Source organism: Hirsutella rhossiliensis (genome assembly GCF_020360975.1).
Source record: "Hirsutella rhossiliensis strain HR02 chromosome Unknown scaffold00006, whole genome shotgun sequence".
Lineage (NCBI taxonomy): Eukaryota > Fungi > Ascomycota > Sordariomycetes > Hypocreales > Ophiocordycipitaceae > Hirsutella > Hirsutella rhossiliensis.
This window is the reverse complement of record NW_025408672.1, coordinates 2,753,087-2,775,354: the sequence shown is the minus strand read 5'-3', so window position 1 is coordinate 2,775,354 and position 22,268 is coordinate 2,753,087. Positions and strand designations below refer to the sequence as shown.

Sequence of the window (22,268 nt, the reverse complement as noted above, 5' to 3'; positions counted from 1 at the left end):
CATCACGCGGCCCCTCTCCTCGGGAGAAGGAGGCATTGTAGCCGCCGCGCGCCGCCCTGATCCCAACCCAGGCCCAGGGGAAAGCCTCTTTGCCACTCGGTCGTGGCACAACTCGCTCCTGTCACAAGCGCGAATCCTTTCGGACAACGGGACAAGGGGGTGGTGCCTGTTTTTTTTAGACAAGGCCCGTCTGACGTGTCTCTTGGTCGAGCTGACCGGGCTTCGGGAAAAGGTCTCGTCACTTGACAATGGGGCCCGTCGCCTTCGCAGCGATCGAGAGGCCGATAAGGTTTTTTGGGTGAGCACATTCGACGCTGTGTAATGAAGGAAGGATGCGGCTGTGGTTGGTGGCCGAGTGGAGGAGATGGGTGGGAGGGAATCCTTCAGCAATGGCGACGCAGAAAGGCCAATGCAGTCGGAAATACCGGGACAAGACAAGATGACAGCAGGTACGAATACGAGTGACGGGGCACTCTGAGATTCTCTTGTTCCACCGGCCGGCAGAATCGGTTAAATGGCGAGAGAAGAGCAGCGATGCCTTGAGACAAGAGTCGACGAGGCAGCCGGGGCACGAGGCCAGAGGTCGTCAGCCGGCCGCTCTCCAACCCTTGGCCTGTGTCGTTCTCGTCACCTTTGCCCTTTCCGACGATCCGGCACACGCGCAACGTCGGCGAGCCCGTGCATATCTGACTGCAGGAGGCCTTTTTTTCGTGGAATTACTTGTGGGACGGTGCTGTGTGATAGTGTACAGCAGAGTCTGCTGCACGTGGCCGGCGGCGGCGAATGGGAGTTTTTTTGCTGGCTTGCAGAACGCATTGTATCGTACTGTACATGCGAGATGATGGTGTGATGTGTTGTATGAGCCTGCTTTGGCGGTCGAGGAGTCACCTACATGAATGCGACAGCTGGCCAAAGGTCGTCGGCCACCTGTCTAGATATTAATCGACCCCCTTGAGTGTGTGCTCAGTCAGGTACTGTACTGTACATACAAGAGGGCGCTGACCACTGGTCATTTGCCTCGACCCCTGCTCCTTGTCTCCACGTGGCACTATTGGTGGCTGAGCCCCACGACGTGTACTCCGTACAGTACACAAGTACGGACGGAGTATCTACATTCATTAATCAACCAATTCGGTTCTTCGCGCCTTGTCCGTAGGGAATGTTGCAGGTACATACACTGTCGGCTACACTGTCGGCAGGTGAGAAAATTGACACCGACACTTGCTTTGGCCTGTGCACTAATTACCAGGACTGTGCCTCGACAGCACATGCACTCGGCGACTGTGGCGTCATCAACAAGTCACACCAGAACAAGTAAAATATCCCCGCCCACAATAATCGCTTGTCTCGCTTTGACGAGGGCCTCGAATGCGTCTCCGTGTGCCACCAACACCTTCTTCTCGCTGGCGCCAACGGCATCGATGATGATAGACTCAATGCCGCGTGTGCTGTAGCGCCGTCAACCACGCAAGCAATCGACGCCTGATACTCTCCGATTGGCCCGGCGGGCGTGTAAGTTGCTGCTGATGGCTGCGCGCCCCGATGGGTTAGTTGGCGATAGCTCCTCTAACCGCCCACACCCTCAACTCGCAACTCTGGTTCAGCTGAAGGCTGCGCGACTGGCCCTGGGCGCGATAAGAGGGAACACCCGTCGCACCCGGCGCCAAGCAGTAAACGGCTTTAGTGGCCATTGGCTGGAGTATTATTCAGCGCCCGAGGGACCGGTTCCCGTGTGTCCGTGGTTGGGGCCAGCCAAGTCACCGTGCGTTTGACAAGAGGGAAGGCAGCTGTCTGGTCTGGACAGGGATTCCCGTCGTCAGATGACAACGGGACTGGGGAACAAAGAGGAGGGACGGTGCCGTGCGAGTATGTACCCGGCTCGCGAGTGCAGAATACAGTAGGTACCTTACCCACCATACATACATACAGTACAGTACAGTACAGTACATGCAAGGCACCAGGAGCATGAGGCACGGGGCACGGGATTGACTGCGCTGCCGTGCGACACCAGACGACTGGCAGTTTTGGCTGTTTGGCGAGCCGGGGACAAAGGGGACAAAGGGGGGAGGAAAGAAGAAGAGGCTTGCAAGGGGCCCCTGGTATCGTACGTACTGCCGAGCGAGATCACCCGAGGGAAAACGGGCACGATTGCTGATGCCGCTGCTGCACGCCCTTCCGCATCAGTCGCAGCTCGCAAGGCAGCGCGGCAACACGGGGACGGGGCCAATGAGCATGCCGCTACACGGCAGCCACAGCGCCGTCTTGCTCCCTCCGCATTGGGCGGCGGCGGCGGCCCGTCGCCGGGCGAGCAAGCCATCATCCATCAATGAAGCGGCCTTGATGGTATGATTCCACGCAACGGCATCCGAGACAAAGCAGTGGCCATCCCAGCTGGCTGGATTCTGCGGAGAGGACGAGGTCCAGTCTGGCCTGGAACACCTCCTGGAACACCGCAGACTGGACCGGGCGGCTTTATCTATCTAATAGACAGTCGATATCTCATATAGATATCGACTGGAAGCAAGCGAAAAAGAAAGGGACAAGGCAAAAACGGGTCTCGGGAAGAGGGGGTCGCGCCGGGTGAGATCTATCGACGTGGTGAAGGGTCTCGGCCCACGCCACGACAGCGAATTCTGGTGGAAGCTCAGCTGTGCTGGCCATTCTCACCAAGCCCGGGCGTGATGCAGGTACAGAGATTCAAGGGACTCAAGAGGCAAGAACTTGTTTTTCGCCAAAAGGAAACCTGTTGAAGCAACAGCCCAGGCCGTCTGCCAAGAGCTCATCCCGCGCCGCTCATGTCCCGAGCAGGAAAAAGCAACGACCAACGCACGCACGCACATTCGGAGACGAGGAGCTTATTGTCGGCCCCCCACCTCTTGTGGCGCTGCCTGATTTTCATCTCAGCGTGCCGCTGTCACCAGGGCTTGGCCCTGCAGGTACCTACCGGACACCCAGGCGCCGAGCCAGGTACCTGATGTCGAGGAGCGTGTTAGTAGTAGGACCTTGTACGGAGTACCTACTTTGCGGTGGGTAACTCGGCACGAGTTCGCTGATGCTCGGACGTGGCAGCGTCTGAGCGCCGCAAAGGATGACATCGTCATGATGGCACGATGCAAACGAGAAGAAAGGAGAGGAAAGAAAAATACGCCCAGGCCACGCAGACGCTGACCCGGCTCAGAGATCGGCAGGCACCATCAGACTGGAGCAAGTGGTGAGGTCAAGATGACTTCAGAGGCGGTTTCAGACTCGACGGCAGAGGACAATCATCATGTCATGTGCACCATCATCACGACATGCGCCGATCAGCTAAAGGGAAAAATCTGACACCCCGTCACTCGGTGGGCGCACAACTCGGGGCCGCCGCAACACCCTCGCGCCATTTAAGTAAAGTACAGGCTCATCGCGAAGCAATCGCGAAGCGCATCGTGGCGCCCGAAAGCGTTGATGGGCTGCCGAAACAGACGAAGACACAGCTGTCAGATACATGTTCAAAAAAATGGAGAGCAAAAAAAAAAAACTGTCAGCTGTGTGCCTGGAGCTTTGTTGGGGAGGGAGACAAGAGGCCCGATCCCGGCTCAAGAAGACCCTTATGATTTCATGGCGCGCTGTTCCTGACCCGCTCTGCAGGGGTCTGGGCGCTCCACTCGTCATCTCCGGATTCTGCCAGAGTGGTTAAAAAAACGTCTTCTGGTGGTCCCCTCCCATTGAGGAAAGACAAAGCGAAAAAATAAGGAAAAAAGAGGCGGCATCTGTGCTTATTGGCCCCCCTCCCCTTCTTGAACTTGGCTTTCTTCTTTTATGCCTCTTGTTCAGCCACAAGCGGCCAAGGGTCCATTGATTGCCGGCCTTAGCAGCAGCCATGGCCATGTCATCACTGTAGCAGAGTGAGTCACGGGGTGGTTGAGGGTCACGGACCAGGGATATCCCTGCACCCTGCCGAGCACACTGCCAGGGGGCTCCATGGCCCTTGCTGGCGAACCGCTCAACAGCCCAGGCCCGCGGGAGGGACGGTAAGGCTGCAGGCATCATGAGCAACCGCGTGACGCACTGGCGAGCCGAGGCCGCCCATGCTCGAAATTGACCTCCTCCCTTTGTTGTCCGTACAGCAGCAAAAAAGGCGTCGTAAGATTCGGGCGCCACGGCGGAGAGGGGGTGCGGGCGTTTGTTGCGACCGCCAACCGGGCCAGGCCGGTCGATTCGATGACGCTCCCCGGGGCGACAGGCCCTCCCCGAGGCGACAGGCTCTCCCCGGGCCTTGTTGTAGCTGCCTCGTTGACTAGCTCTGAGGTCAGCATTGACGAATACTCGCATGCTCGGTGCGGAGTAAACTGCTGCTGCGGCGTCACGGCGAGACGCTTTGCCCATTCCTTTGGTTGATGAAGGCGGGAGGCGGCATACGGGTCGGGACAAGTGAAACAAGCCAGACGCCCCCCACCGGATGCGACCGCTTTCCGCGACGGGTATTCCGAGCAGCAGATCAAGGCCGCACACTTGCAGCACCCACCAAGACAGGAGCAGACACGGATTTACAGTACAAGGCAGAGACAGAGGCCTCTGCTAGGTTTGACAGCACCCTCCCCGCGATCGGGATCTAGTCCATGGTTCACCGCAACCCTGCCGATCAGGAGGAAGCGAAACGCGCCGCTTGTGCCACTTTCCTGTGCAGCCGAAGGTTACCTTGGCCTGCCTGCCTGCAGCTATGGATGCAGCTCTGGAGAGCGCAAGGGCGCCGAGACTTTAGCGGTGCATGCTGTAATTCGAGCACACACAGAGAAAGAGAGTGAGTGGGTGGGTGGCTAGCCGTCGATTGGACCCGCTCGGTCGTTTTTCTTTTTCTTTTCTTTTTCCGCTGAAAATTTTGTCATGGTTCTCTGCAAGGTGAGGGAGAAGGACAACATCAGGGGGGAGGGGAATAGGCTCCCTTCTTCTTCGACTGGCGCCGCTGTCAGGCCACGGACTCTCGGACAGGCTGACAAGCCGGACACACAGACAGCCGTCCGGGCTGGCCGGGATCTACAACCCCTCCAGGAACAGGGCCCCCAGAGAGCCACCTGACCTGACCGACTTTGTATTAATTACATGCAGTACCGGCCGGTATGGCCTCGGCGCCCATCCCCTGCCTGTCCTGAGCGCGTCCCGTAGCCGTCTGATGTGAGAGCATTCCGAACAAGCCGCTGCGTTAATCATGGCGCGGCTTTGCTTGCAAATCGTCTGTCCGCTGTTTCGGCTAGACAGCGTCAGACACGCTGCAGGCTGCCAATTGAGGGTGGCTCGTACGGTTGATGCAGCTATGCGCCCATGTGCAGACAGAAAGGGGACTTGCATGGCCGGCTCCCTACAGCGGCATGTGCAAATCTCACTTACAGCGGGCAGGGCGACACGGCCCCTGCCGCACGGGTACATGCAGCCTTCCAGACACCTGTTCTGCCTGCAAGGACAGCCAGGTACTACTAGTACTTACTACCTTGGTACTGTACAGGTGATTGATCCCCACCCTCATCAAACGTCTCCTCCATCTGCTCCGTGACAGGACAGCCTCCTGCTGCGTTCTATTCTAGTCTTTTTGCGTTGGTTCCTTTCTTTTCCTCGGTCTATCTGCCGCCTGCCTCTGCACTTGCCGGCTCGGCTGGGCATCCCGCCGTGCAACCAGGCTCCTCGTGTGTTGCCTGTCCTGTCAATGAACGCGAAATTAGGACTTTGCGTCCCCCGCCATCCGAAGCAGCCGCAAGAGAAGGAGAGCAGCCAACACGCGCTCCAAGAGCCTCCGACGAAATCCCCCACGTGGACGGGATTAGAAGAAAGGAGAGAGAGGGGGGGAGAGAGAGAGGCGATGGAATGGATGCCGGCGCGCACACCGTGCCGCGTCGCCTTTCCCGTTTGTCGCGAGCAGGGAGGAGGCTGAATGCCTTTGCCGGCGGCGGCGAATGTGATGGCATGAGTGTCTGGAATCGCGCGACACCAATCCGGCTCGCCACGTTGTACAGAAATTACCGCCACACGTAAGGGAACGGAAACAGGCAATCAGGGCAGGGATGGGGTGAGTGAGCGCCGTGTGTCTGCTTCCATGATCCGGGAAGGCCGCATCAGCCGTGGGACGACGACGACGACGCACACAGCCGTGGGGGGAAAAACAAAAGAGTGTCCGTCCGTTCAATAACGCAGGCCAAAGGGCAAAAATGTTGCATGCATGCACCCCGTATGCAGGTACAGTACATGAATGAGACGTACAATGAAAAAGCAAACGGGGTCGGGCAAAGAAAGAACAGGAAAAAGGAGGCTTGGCTGCCATTTTGCCGTCGCCCAAGACGACGAAAAGCACAGCACGCAGCACACGGACAAAGGGAGGGAGAGTGCCGGAACCCGTGTGCACGGCGATGGCACTGCATTTCTTGACACAGCAAGACCAGTGTGTGTGTCGTCGCCGTGTTTGGGCGGCTTTGCGACTGCGCTGCTCCTCGTCGTCATCGTCACCCAGCCTGATGCTCTTGTTGGTGGTCAACCAGACACGCAAACTGACACCGAGGTCGACTGGACTCAGACCTGTGTACCTTACATTTGCCCAGGTACCCGCGCCTGACGCCCAGCCCTCCCAGAGGCCCGGGCTCTTGCCCAACAGGGGCAGCAGCCATGTGTGTGGTGCCTGTGTGGTGCCTGTGTGGTGCCTGCCCATTTCAATTATGCTTGCGGTGGCCAGTGGTCGAAGTCGCCCCGAGGTCGCCCCAAGGTCGCCCCAAGGCAGCTGCAAGTAATTACCCTTTCAGAGGCATGCTGCCTTAGCGAGGGGAGGGCCTCCCTTCCCCTGCTGCCTTCCCCTGCTGCCTTCCCCTGCTGGGGCCTGGGGCTTGGCTGCTTTTTGCCTGGGGAGGGGTGTGGGGGGGGGAGTGTCTAAGGATCCTCACAATGGCACGGGAAAGGCTTGCAAGGGGCCCCCGGCTCTGAATCAGGCACTTTCAGCGCGAGCTCTGGGCTGACGTGCAAAAGTGTATGTACACCCACGGAGTACCTCTCTCTGTACTGCCCTTGTCCGTCATCCACCCCTTCTCAGATTGCCTGGTCGTTTGTACTGCCTGGAGGGCCAGCTCCGGAGTCCGTCGGCCTTGGAATTTGTACATAAGGCGCCGGGCCTGCCCTCGTTTCCACACCGCATCACCACCACTCGTCACTTCAAGTCACTTCAAGCTTCCTGTCTGCTCATCCACCCCTCCTGCTTCCGAAGCTTCCTGCTCTCAACCTCTCAACAACTTGCAGCGTACCGCATATCTTCGTCTTCTACAGACCGACCATCGCGAACTCGTCCTTCGAGCCCATCTCATCATCACCAAGCAACCACCCAACACCACAACCATGCCTGCTCAGCGTCCCTCTCACCTCCCTCCCTGCCCGGGGCCTCCTCCCAGCCGGCCTCTTCCTCCCCTGCCCAACCGCGGCTAGAGGAGCCATCCCTTTGTCGACAGCAATTCATCTCAGGGACAACGGTATCGTCTAAACATCGGTCATTCGTCGCCTCGGACAAAGAAACACGTACACATCGAAACATGCAACTTCGGGAACCTGCAAGAGAAGGAGCCGCGTTCCGCCTCCTGCGTCTCGAATCCTGCGGCATGGCATTCCGTCAAGTCGCCCCGCCGCGGGGTCGAACATGCATCTCTATCCTTGGATCTGGCTTCTGCATGTGGTGGTCATCTGCCTCAAACGGCCCCCATGACGCCGCTTTCCGCCCGCCTCGTCTGGCGGACGTCGAATCAATTTCCTTGCTCGCACCGGACATTACCCTCGACGGCTAAAGTCAACCTCACGCCCGGCCGCAGAACGGGTCGCCTCGACCCATCCCGCCTTGGCTGGCACGAGCGGATCGCAACACTACTTCTTCTCCTGCCTGTTTGCGCCCGAGCCGCAGCCTGGCTATTTTTGTGCCCCTTTCTACAATAATTTAATCATCTCGACTGCGGAAGAGGGTTTTACGTATCATGCTTTTCAGGGCTCATGTGGCTTGCTGGAGGATCTGCATCACGGGAGCATTTCATTTATGTCTTTCAATGCGCTTGCGTCGTTGATACCCTCGGCACTGTCGCGGCTGCTTGCCAAAGGTTACGAAGGAGGGTAATGATTATACATGGTAATGGGAATGGGAATGCCATAGCATCGAGGCAATAGAAGTTTTGCCAAATCCTACACAGACTCGTTTCTAGTGACGCATTTGCAGGCAAAGGCCTTGGGAGTTACGCGACAACTGTATTGAGCTCTTTTCGGCCGAGACTGGAATTTGGTAGGGCCTCACTCGGTCTCACCCCTAGATAGCCGAGTGTGGTGGATCAGGTATGTGACAGCAAAGTAGCGTGGCTGGCCGCCTCGATGGTTGTGATCGTCGCAAAACGCCCATGCTCGAGCAATCGACGAACGGCGGAAATGCGGAGGCCGTGCTATCATTCTCCCTGGGCACGACTAGCCCCTCTGGTCCTCTGGTTTTGCCATTTGCTAGAAGCGAGCAGCCAAGGCGTTCCATGACCAATTTTTCCTTTCTTTTCCTTTCTCCTTGGTCCCAGAGGCCCAGAGGGCGGTTTCTCTTACAAGCTTGGCAGCTATGTTAAATAGTCCATGCTGCTAGCTAAGCTCCTACTACCTCCATCGGATATCGAATTAATAAAAGCACGGATGCGAAGCAACGAACCCATTCATCATCATCTCATCATACAGGTATCCGCAAGCAAAGTAACTTACATAGGTACAGTACGTTTACAGAAACGTTAGTTTCAGGCGCATGCAAACATGAAATGAAAATGGAGGGCCCGCCCATCCGCGACACGGTCAATTTCCAGAACAAAAGAAGAAACCAGGGCCCCTTTCTCACCTCTTGCTGCTCGTTTCGGATTTTCGTCTCAACTATCCGTACTGCAGACCCCCCCTCCAGGGGTGCATTGGTGACAGGCTTGTCACATGTACGTACAGGCCGGTGACGAGCTCTCTGAAATGACCCAATCTCTGACGTCGAGGTCGGGATGCTCGCATAGTGGGCATGCAATGCCGGCGCGAAACGAGCGGTGACCAAAGTTCCTGCTGCTGGTGGAGTCTTGATGGACGATGGACGATGGACGATGGACGATGGACGACGATTGGGTAACTCGTAAATGGTCAGCTGCGAAGCCTACAAGATAACGTCAGGATGGACGCTGGGGCTCGTGGAGGAGAGCTGCTGTCGCGGTGCACGTCGGGGCGCGAACTGGCCGCCTCCACCTCCCCTGGACGAGCTTTGATACCTGATCGTCAGGGGGGCACATCGGGGGATGAATATCGCCACCGGTTAGAGGCTTTCTTCCTCGCCCTCAATTTCTTTTTGGTTGTTTTTTGTTGTTTCTTGACTTCAGCATGGATCGGCCCGGTCGGGGCCCCCATGCGCCTGTCCCTGGACCTGCCTGGCGGCGTCACGTGGCCGAGCGCGCAGCAAACTAGTGCTTTGCCGGACCGGTGGTGACGATGGCGTCTGCTTGAGGAGCCTCAGAACCGAACGATTTCGGGCCCTTGCTCTTGGTGCTCTTTCGCTTTTCCGCTTTTTATGCCCAAGTGCCCTAGACTCAGCACAGACAGTCATCGGCCCGCCGGTCGGCTCATCACGGCGATGCTCAACCTCCATGTCTGGGGGGCGGCGTTCGGCCTCCCTTCGATTGACGCCGAGTGCCTCGCCACCATCGCCCATCTCTACCATGCCGCTCCACCCTCTACCTGGTGCCTCACCCCGAGCAGCGATCCCTCCGTCAGCCCGTCACGTAGGTTGCCTGCCATGCGACTCCAGCTGCTCATGAGCCTCGACTGACCACCCAGACCATCTCCCCGCGCTGTACCACGACGGCGTCTGGACAAGTGGCTACCGCCAGATAGTCGACTACCTCACTTCAAACTCCCTCTGCAGAAACCTCGACGAAAGCCTGGATGCGCGCCAGCAAGCCGACAGTGTCGCCTACAGCGCCTATCTGTCCGTGCATGCGGCGCCCCTGGTCGATCTCTCGCTCTACGTCTCCGCCGCCAACTGGTCAGCCGCAACCCGGCCGGCCTACAGCGCGCTTCTCCCCTTCCCGCTGACCTGGACCGTCCCGCCCCTGATCCGGGCCGAAGCCATCAAGCGCGCCGAGCACCTGGGGCTCGCGGAGCTGGACACCGACTTTGACCCCAGCGCCGGCCTGCATCTGTCGGCTGGCCGGGATGCGCTGCCGGAGACGTTTAGGAGGCATCTGCCCGTGACGACGAAGAAGACGGTCCGTGAGGAGATGACGCCTGAGCAGGCTGCTGCCATCAGACTGCATGGGCTTGTCGGGGACTGTCTGTCCGACGTGGGTGCCTTTATGGTCGACCATGAGAAGCAAGGCGACCGGGAGCCACCGCGATTCTTTCCCGGAACGCCCGTCTCCTCGTTGGACTGTCTGGCTTACGGCTATCTCGCCCTCATGCTCAAGCCTTCCGTGCCGCGCTCCTTTCTGCGTGACTGGATGCAAGCCGAGGCTCCGCGGCTGTCAAAATTCGTAGACAGCGTGGCGCCACGGGACCTGCCATGGTCTGCCTCAGACCCGCCCACCGTCATCGGCTCGAGCGCCCGGGTCGTCGATTCCATCCTTCGCAACGCCCCCAGCCTCGGCGAGCACTACGCCAAGGAGATGCGGCTGCGTGCCGAACAAGCGTCTCACGGCCTGGACCGCCGGGCGCTGGTGCTGGCCTCGAGCCTCGTGGCTACCGGCGCTGTCGTTGGGTACGGCCTCTATGCCTACAAGTCGCTCCAGCCGTTTGGTGCTCGGTCGCAAGTCTGGAGAGCCATTCGACAAGGGGGCATGCTCAGCCAGTTCGGAGAACTCGGGACGATGCTGAGCGGTGCCATGGGGACCTATCAGTCTGCACCAATGCCCTCGGCACCGGCCACGGGGAGCTTGTCTACTGGCCATGGTCGGCTTGTAGAGATGGATTCAGAGGTGGATTAAGAAGGTGGAGTCTTGAGGCGTAAAGGAACTTGATACCCCTCCCCTTGGAAATGAGATGCGGCAACGTCAGATACCTCGACGACTTAGGGACCAGTGTCGATGATTTCTTTGTTCCCATCTAAGTGCCACCTATGCTCAATAGCGCAAGTGTCCTGCTTGCCGTGCCCGTGCTAAGCTTGTGTTTCTAAATCCCTATATCTGCTTGACATCTTTCCCTACCATCTCGGGCCTCTCCACCTCCCACTCATCTCTCAGGACAGCAAATGCCAGGTCCGACACCAACAGGCTCTGCCCCAGGCTCCATACCAAGGTGATGGCGTAGAAGAAGTTGGCGTTGCCGCTGCCCGCGTAGATCCATAGGTGGTAAAAGGCCGGGCCGAGGAACGTGGCGTACAAGATGGTGGCCGAGGCGACGTAGGTGTAGCGCATGAGGGGAAACACGTGCCAGAACAGCGGAAGCATGGCCAGGAACAGGCTCGTGTCGGCAATGGACGGGTACGGCTTGAATATGGCGAAGATGCCGAGCAGAAGAGTCAGAACCACGAGTGGCTGGGTGCGGATGCGGATGGTGAGGCCGCCAACGTAGGAGGATAAGTGCAGCCAAAAGACGGCGAGGAAAAAGGCCCGGAAGGAATCGAACATCTCGATGAAGAAGTACCACCACAAGCCGACGTTGGGGGTGAGGTCCGAGAGCGTGAGCTGGATGCCGTATGTGCGTGCCAAGAATTCCCACGAATTGCCTGTCAGCACAAAGGACATGGCCAGGAGGATGGCGAGACAGGCGGCCATGACGAGGGTACACTTGACGGCAAACTTGCTCGCGCAGGCTTCGCGACGTTTCGGGGACTGGCGATCAAAGGCCAGGAGAACGAGCGGCGGCGCGAGGAGCAGCGGGTACATGGACAGGTATGAGGCGAAGGAGAGGGCCACCATTGCGTTCAGGGGGGAGCCGTGGATGGCCCTGGAGATGGCGTGGAGGATGGCGCAAGACGTGAAGACGCTGGTCGAGCGCCCTATACACGTTGCAATCGTCAGGGGATTGAAGAGGAACCTGGCGCCGTCAGCTTCGCTTCCCAGGTAAAACTTGGACGGGCAAACTCACGCCGCAGCCACGAACAGGCCTGATGCGCGCCTCGCTCGCCGCGGGGACGCAAACAGCAGGGACTGGCCGGCCTCGCCCGAGTCGGCAATCCTGACCAATGCATCTGCGCTGACGAGGTCCACCAAGATATACAGCAGCGAGGTGAAGATGGGCCAGGCCTTGACGTCGGGGAGCAGCGAGAAGAGCGGGAGGAGCAAGGGCGCCTGGTGGTAGACGCCGCCATCATACGGCGGGACATTGTGGTTGTAGAGAAATAAGCCTTCCTGTACTGCGTCGTCGCCAAGCCAGGTCAGCAGGATTCCTCGTCGCCCACCCATTCCTCACTAGGGTAGCAGCATACATCGCTTGAAGCTCGTGACGGGCGTTGAGATCTCAACGCGGCCCGTCAGCAAGTCGGGCAGGGCCGGGAAAGCGAGGGTGAGCACGAGTCGCAGGAGCGCGGCGCCGGCGTAGACGCCAGCCTTGCCTCGCAGCGTCATGATGCCGGGCATTGCATTTCTCAGGCCATTGCGAAGCTGGCGACTCGGGAGCGGAGAGGGGGCGGCTTCCTGGCGCGAGACGATGGGGACCGAGGCCACTTGGCTGTTGGTTCAATTGGGACAGACGCGCCGCGGGAGCTTGCTCCAACTTAGTGTACTTACAGTGGGAGGTGGCAGGCTCGGGCGGTGAGCGACGGCGGCAGCCACTAGGCCCGAAATGGATGATGATCCAGGCGGTGGGCCGTGGCAGTAAAATTGCCATGGTCGAGAGAGAAAAAAAAGTCGGAATTATCCTTCCTCAGTGGCCCCGCTGCATTTACCCAGCGGCCGAGCCAGCCCTCAGCACGACAATCCAGACCAATCCCACGCACAAAGACGGCCATGGCGCGGATAAAGAAAAAGGGCCAGGCCGGCGCCGCCAAAAACTACGTGACCCGAAACCAGGCAATCCGGAAACTACAAATCAGCCTGCCCGACTTCCGCCAGCTTTGCATCTGGAAGGGCATCTATCCGCGCGAGCCCCGGAGCAAGAAGAAGGTGTCCAAGTCGTCTACGGCCTCGACGACCTTCTACTACGCCAAGGACATCCAGTACCTCCTCCACGAGCCACTGCTGCAAAGGTTCCGCGACCAGAAAGCCCTCGAGAAGAAGATCTCGAGGGCCCTGGGGCGCGGCAATGTTTCCGACGCCAAGCGCCTCGAGACCAATGCCGCTCGGCCTGAGAAGACGGGCAAGCCGCGCTACACTCTCGACCATGTCATTCGCGAGCGCTATCCGACCTTCAACGACTCGCTGCGAGACTTGGACGACTGCCTTTCCATGCTCTTCCTCTTTGCCAATTTGCCCTCGACCTCGAGCGTCCCCGCCAAGATGATTGCCCGATGCGAGCGGCTATGCCTCGAGTTCCAGCACTACCTGATTGTTTCCAAGAGCCTCACAAAGTCCTTCTTGTCCATCAAGGGCATCTACTACCAGGCCAACATCCAGGGCGAGGACGTTCTGTGGCTGGTGCCGTACAAGTTCAACCAGCGCATCGTCGGCGACATCGACTTTCGCATCATGGGGACCTTTGTCGAGTTCTACATGACCCTGCTGGGCTTCGTCAACTTTCGGCTGTACACATCCCTTGGTCTCAAGTATCCTCCCAAATTCGACGTGACCAAGGATGAAAACTCGGCAGAGCTGGGCGCGTTCACCCTCGAGGGCAAGTCATTGGTGGCGCCCGAGGAGCCCAAGCAGCTCGAGGATGTCCCCCATAGGCCTGACCCCAGGGTCCAGGCAGCCGTGAACAAGGTCCTGAAAACGATGAAGAGCGGCGAAAGTGAGGAGGATGGCGAGGCTCCTGGCAATGCCAACGAGACGGAGCAGGACACGACGAACGGAACACTGGACAAGTTTGAGCCGACGGCAGAGGGAGGTGATGTCTTACCCCAGCCAACCTCTGGAGGCAGCCAGGGGTCCCTCTTCTCAAATTTCACAATCTACCTGTCGCGTGAGGCGCCACGACAGCCCCTCGAGTTTCTGCTGAAGGCATTTGGCTGCAAGCGCGTCGGGTGGGATGCGGTACTGGGCGAAGGCGCATCCACAACAGACGAGCTGGACCCCTCGATTACACATCAAATCGTCGATCGACCCCCGATCCAAGCAGCGATGGAAGAGGACGGGGACGGAGAAGACAACCAGACGTCGTGGAAGCTGGCGGGCAATCAGCGAGTGCCGGGGCGGATATACGTTCAGCCTCAGTGGGTATGGGACAGCGTCAACGACCAGGAGCTGAAGGAGCCTCACCTGTATGCCCCCGGCGCATCGCTGCCCCCTCATCTGAGTCCATTTGTCAAGCAGGTGCAGGGCGCCTACGACCCGACGGTGCCTCTCGAACAGCAAGAGACCGAGGCTGAGGCTCTGGAGGCGGCCGAGGATGAGGACGCCGATGAGACTGTCGAGGGCATGGATGTTGCGGGCTCCGAAGATGAAGATGAGGACGAAGATGGAGAGGACGAGGGCGATGCCAAAGGAAACGACGGGTCTGAAGGACCATCAGATGACGACGAGGACGCGGCGGAGGACGACGAGGGAGATGAGGTGACTCTGCGGCAGCAGGAGCTGGAGGCTGAGCTGACGGGTGCTCCGGTCAAGACCAAGCCGGTCGACGCCAAGGCCAAGGCCCGTGAGGGCGCGAAGAAGGCGTTGTCCAAGAAGTCGCGCGACGAAGCGGAGGAGCTCGAGCGCGCCAAGGGCATGCTGAGCAAGAAGAAGAGGAAGCTCTTTGAGCAAATGGAGTACACCAATAAGAAGAAGAGCGCCGAGGACCAGAAGCTGCGGGCGAAACGGAGAAGGTTTGAAAAGGAAAAGGCGCGAGGAAAGGCGTAGATGTTGGGCGTTGCTACAACTGTTTATGTAGGGGCGAAATACCATCTTTCTGCAGATTTATTGTGGGATGTGCATGTGACTTTGTCTGTCGCCTGTGGAAAGAAATGAAACCCATCTTGTTGTTCTGTTGTTGCTGTCGTGTGACCCGATCTTCCCTGTGGCTGCACAGGCAACTGAGGCTGTGACACTAGGCGGCTCAAGCCGTCTCTTCTTTTTTTCCACCTCCCAACTTACAAGACCACAACAACTGGCCTGCACCATGGATGCTCACGACACACGCATGCGAATTTCATGGTCGACGTACACGAATAACCTTGGTCCGTAATTAATGGGTCATCTCGCCGCGCGTTGACTCTCGCCACCATGGAACGCGCTCAACCACCGGCAAACTGGGACCTGGAAAGCGATGAGATCGCATCCGTCACGTCCGAGGACCTGCACGCAAACCGCCCGAACCGCTGGAGCGGCCCCGAGTCATCCTGGCGGACGCTCACGGGGGAGGAGCGGCTGCTGTGGCGGTCGATGCAGCAGCTGCACAACGAGGATTTGGCGCTGCATCTGTACGATGCCTTTGCGCTCAGGCGGGCTGGCAGAAACGCAAACACGGCGCGCGGGCTGACCATCGGGACGGTGAGTCGGACGCCTCTGCTCTTTGGCCATCGGCGCTGACAGGGCTGCAGGATGATGGCCACGACGCCATATGGGCGCCGCCCAAGGCCTGGACGGCGTGGCCCCTGAAGGAGAGGCATGTGCCGCGCGAGACCCTCCTCAAGAAGCACGAGGACGAGGACGAGCGATTCACGCTTCGCAAGGCAGCGCCAAGGCTTCCGCGCTCTGCACTGCAGGAGGAGCTGGGGGCGACGATCCTGCGGCTCGCCAAGGAGCGCTTCCGCAAGAGGAAATGGGGTTTGCCGGTGCAGGCGTCTGCTGCTGATATTGCTGCTGCCACTGCTTCGGAGGCTGAGCTTAGCGATGACGCAGCTTCTCTGCCGTCTTCTCCGCCCATGTCCGGGCATGCAGAGTCGGGCGACGAGGACGGCAAGATGCAGATTGACCGCGACTCGGACCGCGGCGGCCAGGACGAGGACGATGAGCAGCCAGCCAAGCGGGCCAGGCGGACGGCGTCCCCTACCTACGAGCCCGTTGTGTCGGCAAACGACGACCTATCCTACGAGCTCCTCGATCCGTGCGTCCGCCACATCGTCGCGCAGCTCGACCGCACCCTCACCATCCTCCACAACACACGCGTCGCCGGCGTGAGCCATCTCTCCGACTCGTCGACCGACTCCGACTCCGACTCGCAGACCCCGCGCCGACGCAGCCGCGGCCGCCCGCGGCGCACGCCGCAGCCCGGCGACGACGAGAGCGCTCTTTCCTCGCCAAGTGGCTCTGGCGGCCCGCGCAGGCGAGGCCGTCCTCGCAAGCTGCGCATACCCAGGGAGGGGGAGACGGAGGACGAGTTCCGGGTGCGGATCGCGCGCGAGACCCACAGGCGGATTCCGCCGACGCAGGAGGACAAGGATGCCGCCTTTGAGGAATGGCTGCGTGGCGAAGACGTGAGACGGGCGGCGCGGGCAAGGGAGGAAGCAGCCGCCGCCGCCGCGAGCGAGGGCGAGAGGTCGGGGGTGCCCGGGGAGACGGCCACAGAGGGCGATGGCGAGGATGGCGACGGCAGCAACGCCGAAGCGAAACTGCGACGATGGGGCCTACGGGACTGGAGCGACGTGGTGGGCGCGGCTGCCCTGGCGGGCTTCCCGGAGGACGTCATCAAGCGGACGGCCAAGCGCTGTTCCCGTCTGCTGGGCGAGGGCATGTTGATCCGACGCCTCGACGAGACGCCAGCCTCGCGCGGGCCCGACCTGCCGACCGCCGAGTTCGAGTACCGCCCCGAGCCCATCCGCCCTTTTACCTCGTCGCGGCCTGCCACGTCGTGCTCCTCGGCAGCGTCCTCATCCGCCAACACCGACGCCGAAGACGACGCCCAAGCCACCCTCCAGCAGCGCCGCCTCGCATCGCTCGCGTCGACGCCCTCGCCGCGCGGGCGCGGGCGGCCCGGCTCCGCGTCCAGCGCCTCGCGCTCGCGCTCGCGCTCCTCGGCCGGGCTGGCCTTTTGCCCCGTGGCCTCGTGCGAGCGCGCCGCCACGGGCTTCGCGCGCCGCGTCAACCTGCGCCGCCACATGCACCTCGTGCACCCGGGCCGCGCCGCCCTCGCCGACGCCGCCCCCGCCGATGCCGACGCCGACAGCGACGACGAGGTCCGAGGCGCCGTGCACGTCGATGGCTTCCTGCGCCCCATTGCCGTGGCTCGCGGCTGGCGCGGCGGTGACGTGCGTCGCCGTCGGGCGCCGCCCGGCGGGCTGGGGAAGAGGGCCGCGCGCGGTAGGTCGCGCGTTGACCCTGATGGTGATGAGGAGGATGACGGTGGTGGTGGTGGTGGTCAAGATGGCCAAGCTCGCCAAGGTGCCGCTGGCAGCAACGGAGGAGACGAGACGGCGGACGACTCGTGCTGAGAGGGGTCAGGTTCTTCCCAGAGAGCCCCTGTTTGGCGCACAAAGGGACAGTGGTTCTTGGATTGGTCTTCTGGATATAGATGCCATGTCTCGCGGACAGGCTACCTCAAACGTCTACATCATCTGCCTTCTCCCCATCACGGCTCCTTCTCTGCCTCTCTCTCTGTGTGTGTGTATGTGTGTACACGGAAAGACAACAATTCAATCATCCTCTTCAACAACAAAGCCAAAGGGGGTATCTATCTAAATACTCGGTAACCCTGCAAGCATAGCTCTCGCGGCAGCCGGCCGCCTGTACAAACAAGAAAGTGTTGTTTTCGAATTCTTTTGTAGTTCATCGTCGCCAGCGCGTGGAGGACATCGTGCCCAAGTCACGGCAGACACCTCGCCTCGTCAGACGAGCCCCTCACTTGAGGCGCGGACTCTTGCGCCTCGACGACGAGCTCTGCGAAAACGCATCCGCCGTCAGCGGCACGTTCTCCCAGCCCTCGGCCACCACCACGACCCCCTGACCCTGCCTCCTAAGGCTCGCGCGCGTGCGCTTGACGATGGGCACCGTCAGGTCCGCCGGCACGGACGCGGTGCTCGCGCGGCCGTCAAAGCCTAGGCTACCCGTCGTCATGTTGGCCCTGGACGCCGCCGCCACGTTGGGGCTCACCTCGCGAAGGCTCATGCTCAGCGGGTTCCCCTCCGGGCTGCAGGCGGTCGACGGCCGGCGGGCGCGCGACAGGGGCGGCGTCATCTTGCGTGCGCCGGGGGCCGCCTCCGGGGGCGACAAGATGCTATCTTCGAGCTCCGTGCCGTCGTTGTCGTTGTCTTCCCCCTCGTCCAGCGGAGACGCCTCGTCGATCCTGGCCATGAGCAGGTCGGGGGGCTCGGTCCGCGGCAGTTTGGTGGGATACGTGTAAAGCGTCTTTTGCGGTGTTTCGCCCGTGGGCTGGTATTCCTGCAGCGACGCCGAGGCGATGCCCTCGCGCAGGTTGGCCAGCGGCTGGCACACGTGCATCTCGAGGGGCTCGATCCCGTCCTGCAAGTCGTTTGCGTCCAGCTCCATTTCCTCGCCCAGGTTCTTAACCCGGTCAAACGTTGTCTTGAAGTGGGCCGAGATGTTACCAAACGACTGTTCCACAGCATTCGACAGCGCCTGAACAGACTGCGAGTGAGTCTCGTAATGGCTGGTGTTCTCTGACCGGGCCCGGGCGACAAAGTCATCGAGCGCCTCCATCTGAGCGTCCAGGTCCTCGACCTGCTCGTCGACCACGCGCACAGTCTCGGCGTGAACCGACTTGGCCGTGTTTTGGATGGTCATGCTCTGCTCGTTGGCCGCCGTCCAGTCGTCCTTGAGCTTGGTCTTGAGCTGGTCGCGCGACTTCTTAACATCCTCCAGCAGCTGGCTCTCCTTTTCATCCCACGCCTCCATGCCCTGGCCGTATTGGGTGGCGGCCCCTTCGAGAGACGCGCTCGAGTCGGCCACGAGTTTCTGCATCTGCGACGCCCGCTCCGACATGCGCGCCTCTTGCGACTCGGCCTGAGCGTGCACCAAGGAGGTGATCTGCGTCATCAGCTTCTGGCGGTCCTCGGCTGCTTGTCGGCGCTCCTCTTCCAAGGCATCCTGGACGCGCGTGGTCAAGCTCGCGTTCTGCAGCACGCTGGCGCTCGTGGCGCTTTGCAGCTGCAGGCGAAGGGTGTCTGCCTCGCTCCGCTGAGCGGTAAGGTGCCTGACGAGGTCCTCGAAGATGGACTTGAAGTCTTTGCCGAGAGAGCTGTAGGAGTTATGTAGCTGTGCAACCGTCAGCGCATAATTCCACCTCGGAAACCGGCCGACGCCGGGTTCTCCAACTTACAGTGCCATGCAGATTGGTCAGTTCGTTCAAGACGTCGGCCGAAATCTTCTCGGCGGCATGGGAGATGACGCGCAGGCTCTCGCCCATCTTGTCCTTGACATTGTCGCGAATGGCCTTGATTTCCTCCAAGACGTCGTCCATGTCGTCCTTTGACTTCTGCCGCTGCTCCAGCATCTGCCGCTTGGAGTCGACAAAGACATTGAGGTGCTCGTCGAGGAAGGCCTGCGTCGCCGACAGCTTGCTGAGCTCCTCGCCGACAAAGTCGCCCATGCGCCTCGAGACACTGGCAATGTGCTCAAGCTGCTCGTCCTGGAACTCGAGCACGCGCCGCTCGACCATGGAGGTAACGTCGGCCACCTGTGCCTGGGAGGTGCCCCAGGCGGCACGGTTGAGCGACTGCAGATCCGACTTGCGCTTGTTCTTGGCGTGGAGCCCGCTGACGTCGTGCACCGTCTTCTTGAGCTTGCCGATGAGCTCACCTCCGATCTCGGTGAGCTTCTCCTCGGTCTGCTCGTGCGCCTTTCTCAGCTGCGTCTCTTCGGCCAGGGAGATGCGCGTGGCGTTGAGGACGATCTCGGTCTGGTCGAGCACGCACTTTGTGTCGTCGAGCTGGAACTTCGTTCCCTCGTGATCCTTCCTGAGGCCCAAGAAGGCCGTGTTGAGGGAAAAGAGCTCCTGGACCTTGTTGCGAAGGTTCGTCTCGAGCGTCTCGATCTTGGCGGCCTGCTCCTCGAGGACGATCCTTCGAGACTCGCTCTGCGCCGTCATCTCCTCGTACATGTCGTTGGACATGTAGACGCCGTTGCGCTGGCGGGTCGAGATGAGCTCGCTCTTGAGCTTTTCGATTTCGTTGGCAAAGTCCTTGAGGAGCATCTTCTTGTTGAGCATGGGGTTGAGCTGGGGCTTGTTCCGGATGTTCTTGGCGCGAAAGGCGTAGTCGAGGGTGGACATGGTCTCCTCCAGGTTGCTCTTGGCCGTGGAGACGGTTGCGATGATGCACGTCTTGGTGCGGCCGCCCAGCGAGTCTTGCAGCAGGCGCGTGAGCTTGGACTCGCGGTAGGGGATGTGGGCGCCGCGGTCGACGAGGGCATTGATGACGCGGCCGAGGGTGAGCAGCGACTTGTTGATGAGGCCGGCCTCTGCGGCGCGCTTGTTCTCGGCGCCGGAGCGCTGGATGTTTTCGCTGCCGGCGAGGTCGACGAGGTTGAGCTTGCCGGCGCTGACAAAGTCGTCGACGCCGTGCTCGTTTGTCTTTTTGACGTAGGCGGTGATGGTGAAGACAGTGTGGCTGCGGGAGCTGAGGTCGTTGCACTTTGTGGCGGCGACCTGGCGTTTCAAGCTGCCGTCCTGGAGCACCTTGATACCCTCGGGTGCGTTCTTGATGTGCTTTTCCTCCATGCCCTGGATGATGGTGCCGGCGTGGCCCTTTCTCGAGACGTCGTCGAAGATCTTGAGCTTTGCGTTTTCCTCGACGGAGAGCAGGTCGCGCAGCTCCTCGTTGTAGAGCTCGATGAAGGAGCACTTGACGCAGTTTTCCGTGTCGTCGCGCTCGAGCTTGTTGAAGAGCTGCTGGAGGACGCGGGGGATGATGCCGGCCTCGTCCGAGAGCATGCCCATGGTCTCCTCCATGTCTCCCGACATTGTGTACGTCTTTCCCGTGCCTGTCTGGCCGTAGGCGAAGATGGTGCAGTTGTAGCCGGCAAGCATCTAGGCCCTGTCAGCTCACGATGGTCCTCGCACGCCAGGAGCAGCGTACCTCTTCGAGAATGGGCTTGACCGTGTCATCAAAGACCATGTTCTGATCGGCAGCGGGGGAAAAGACGCGGTCAAAGTTGTACGTCTTGTTGCTGAGCGAGTTGGCGCCCATGGACAGCTCGACGAGCTTGCCCTTGACGCCGTCGGTCCTGACGACGACGGTGCTGTTCTCCTTGACCTCGCGCTTGTTGCGGCCTCGGCAGCGCACCACGACGTTAATGTTGGTCTCCTCGCCGCCGGCCTCGGACTCGAGGTCGCGCGCCTTGCGTTTCGTGCCCGATGTCGAGGCAGACTCGGCGGGCGACACGGCGCCGCTGCGATCGAGGGCGGCGCCGCGCAGGACCGACGCGTGGCGAGCCATGGTCGTCGTCGAGGAGGCCCTGACGCCGGCCGGCCTGGTGCCGCTGCGGCTCGAGGAGCCGGCGCGCATGCCTGTGCCCATGGCCGAGCGGCCGAGCTCACGGTCGGAGCGCGTCGTTCGTCGGGAAGCCAGCGCGACTGATTTGTTGTTGGCTTTGGGTTCCGGAGCCCCAGCACACGCTTCCCCTGTAGAGGATACACGAGGTCACTGGGTTCCCAATGGAGGTGGTGGTGGTGGAGGAGGAGGAGGAGGAGGCGCGCGAGGGCAAAATGATGCAGCAGTTTTGGAGGCGTTGCATAGTCTCCGGGCCCTTGGTTTGGTGTGGGGAGGAGTAGCCCGCAGGGGAGGTGGTGCACCAGCCGCTGTGGCGGTCAACAATGCGTCCCTTGTCGCCGGGGCAACCAAACCGTCCACCCCGACGCTGAAGCGCGCCATGACAGACTGCGTGGTGTCCGGAAAATAGGACAAAAATGGCCAATTGCACTTGATAAGGTTTTGTTTAACTCGGAAAATATGATCAAGTGTTTCAAGAAAAACTGCTTGGAAACCCCAGCTTCCAATTGTCAGCGGCGGCTTGTGCTCGTTATTTGCCCCGTAGGCGTCCAGGGACATTCAGGCTACCCTAAACCCTGATGCTCATTTGGTGTCAATAGCCGTGTCGGCTTTTGACATGTCGCCACAACATCACTCATTCAGTCACATCAGGTCAGGATTCAAGTCATTTTTTCTTTTGCTCATTCAAACTCCAGACTCTTGAGCCGCCAGAACATTTTCCTGCCAATCGCCCTTTTTTGGGCCATCATGCCATTAACCTTGGTTCGAAAAGCACACCCCCGACGCCATCATGACTGCCAACCGTGCTGGGCTCTGATTCGAGATCCGTAAT

At 60.3% G+C, this 22,268-nt stretch overlaps 5 protein-coding genes across 5 annotated transcripts; 3 read left to right on the top strand and 2 right to left on the bottom strand.

The window, feature by feature from the left end:
* Positions 1-9,613: 9,613 nt before the first annotated feature.
* On the top strand, positions 9,614-10,961 carry HRG_06505 (outer mitochondrial membrane transport complex protein; the record flags this gene model as incomplete). The annotated part of the gene is made up of 2 exons (XM_044864976.1): positions 9,614-9,761; positions 9,817-10,961. 2 exons carry the CDS (start codon positions 9,614-9,616, stop codon positions 10,959-10,961), a joined length of 1,293 nt encoding a protein of 430 aa, XP_044719916.1.
* A 192-nt stretch (positions 10,962-11,153) lies between these two features.
* Positions 11,154-12,542, bottom strand: HRG_06504 (GPI transamidase subunit PIG-U domain-containing protein; the record flags this gene model as incomplete). The annotated part of the gene is made up of 3 exons (XM_044864975.1): positions 11,154-12,012; positions 12,064-12,331; positions 12,404-12,542. 3 exons carry the CDS (start codon positions 12,540-12,542, stop codon positions 11,154-11,156), a joined length of 1,266 nt encoding a protein of 421 aa, XP_044719915.1.
* Positions 12,543-12,923: 381 nt separating this feature from the next.
* HRG_06503 (uncharacterized protein) lies at positions 12,924-14,912 on the top strand (the record flags this gene model as incomplete). The annotated part of the gene is made up of 2 exons (XM_044864974.1): positions 12,924-14,624; positions 14,679-14,912. The coding sequence occupies 2 exons, from the start codon at positions 12,924-12,926 to the stop codon at positions 14,910-14,912; spliced, it is 1,935 nt and encodes a 644-aa protein (XP_044719914.1).
* Positions 14,913-15,275: 363 nt separating this feature from the next.
* On the top strand, positions 15,276-17,422 carry HRG_06502 (RNA polymerase I specific transcription initiation factor domain-containing protein; the record flags this gene model as incomplete). The annotated part of the gene is made up of 3 exons (XM_044864973.1): positions 15,276-15,542; positions 15,593-16,530; positions 16,588-17,422. 3 exons carry the CDS (start codon positions 15,276-15,278, stop codon positions 17,420-17,422), a joined length of 2,040 nt encoding a protein of 679 aa, XP_044719913.1.
* A 406-nt stretch (positions 17,423-17,828) lies between these two features.
* On the bottom strand, positions 17,829-21,463 carry HRG_06501 (kinesin motor domain-containing protein; the record flags this gene model as incomplete). Its single annotated transcript, XM_044864972.1, has 3 exons — positions 17,829-19,202; positions 19,267-20,973; positions 21,023-21,463. The coding sequence occupies 3 exons, from the start codon at positions 21,461-21,463 to the stop codon at positions 17,829-17,831; spliced, it is 3,522 nt and encodes a 1,173-aa protein (XP_044719912.1).
* Between the last annotated feature and the right edge of the window lie 805 nt (positions 21,464-22,268).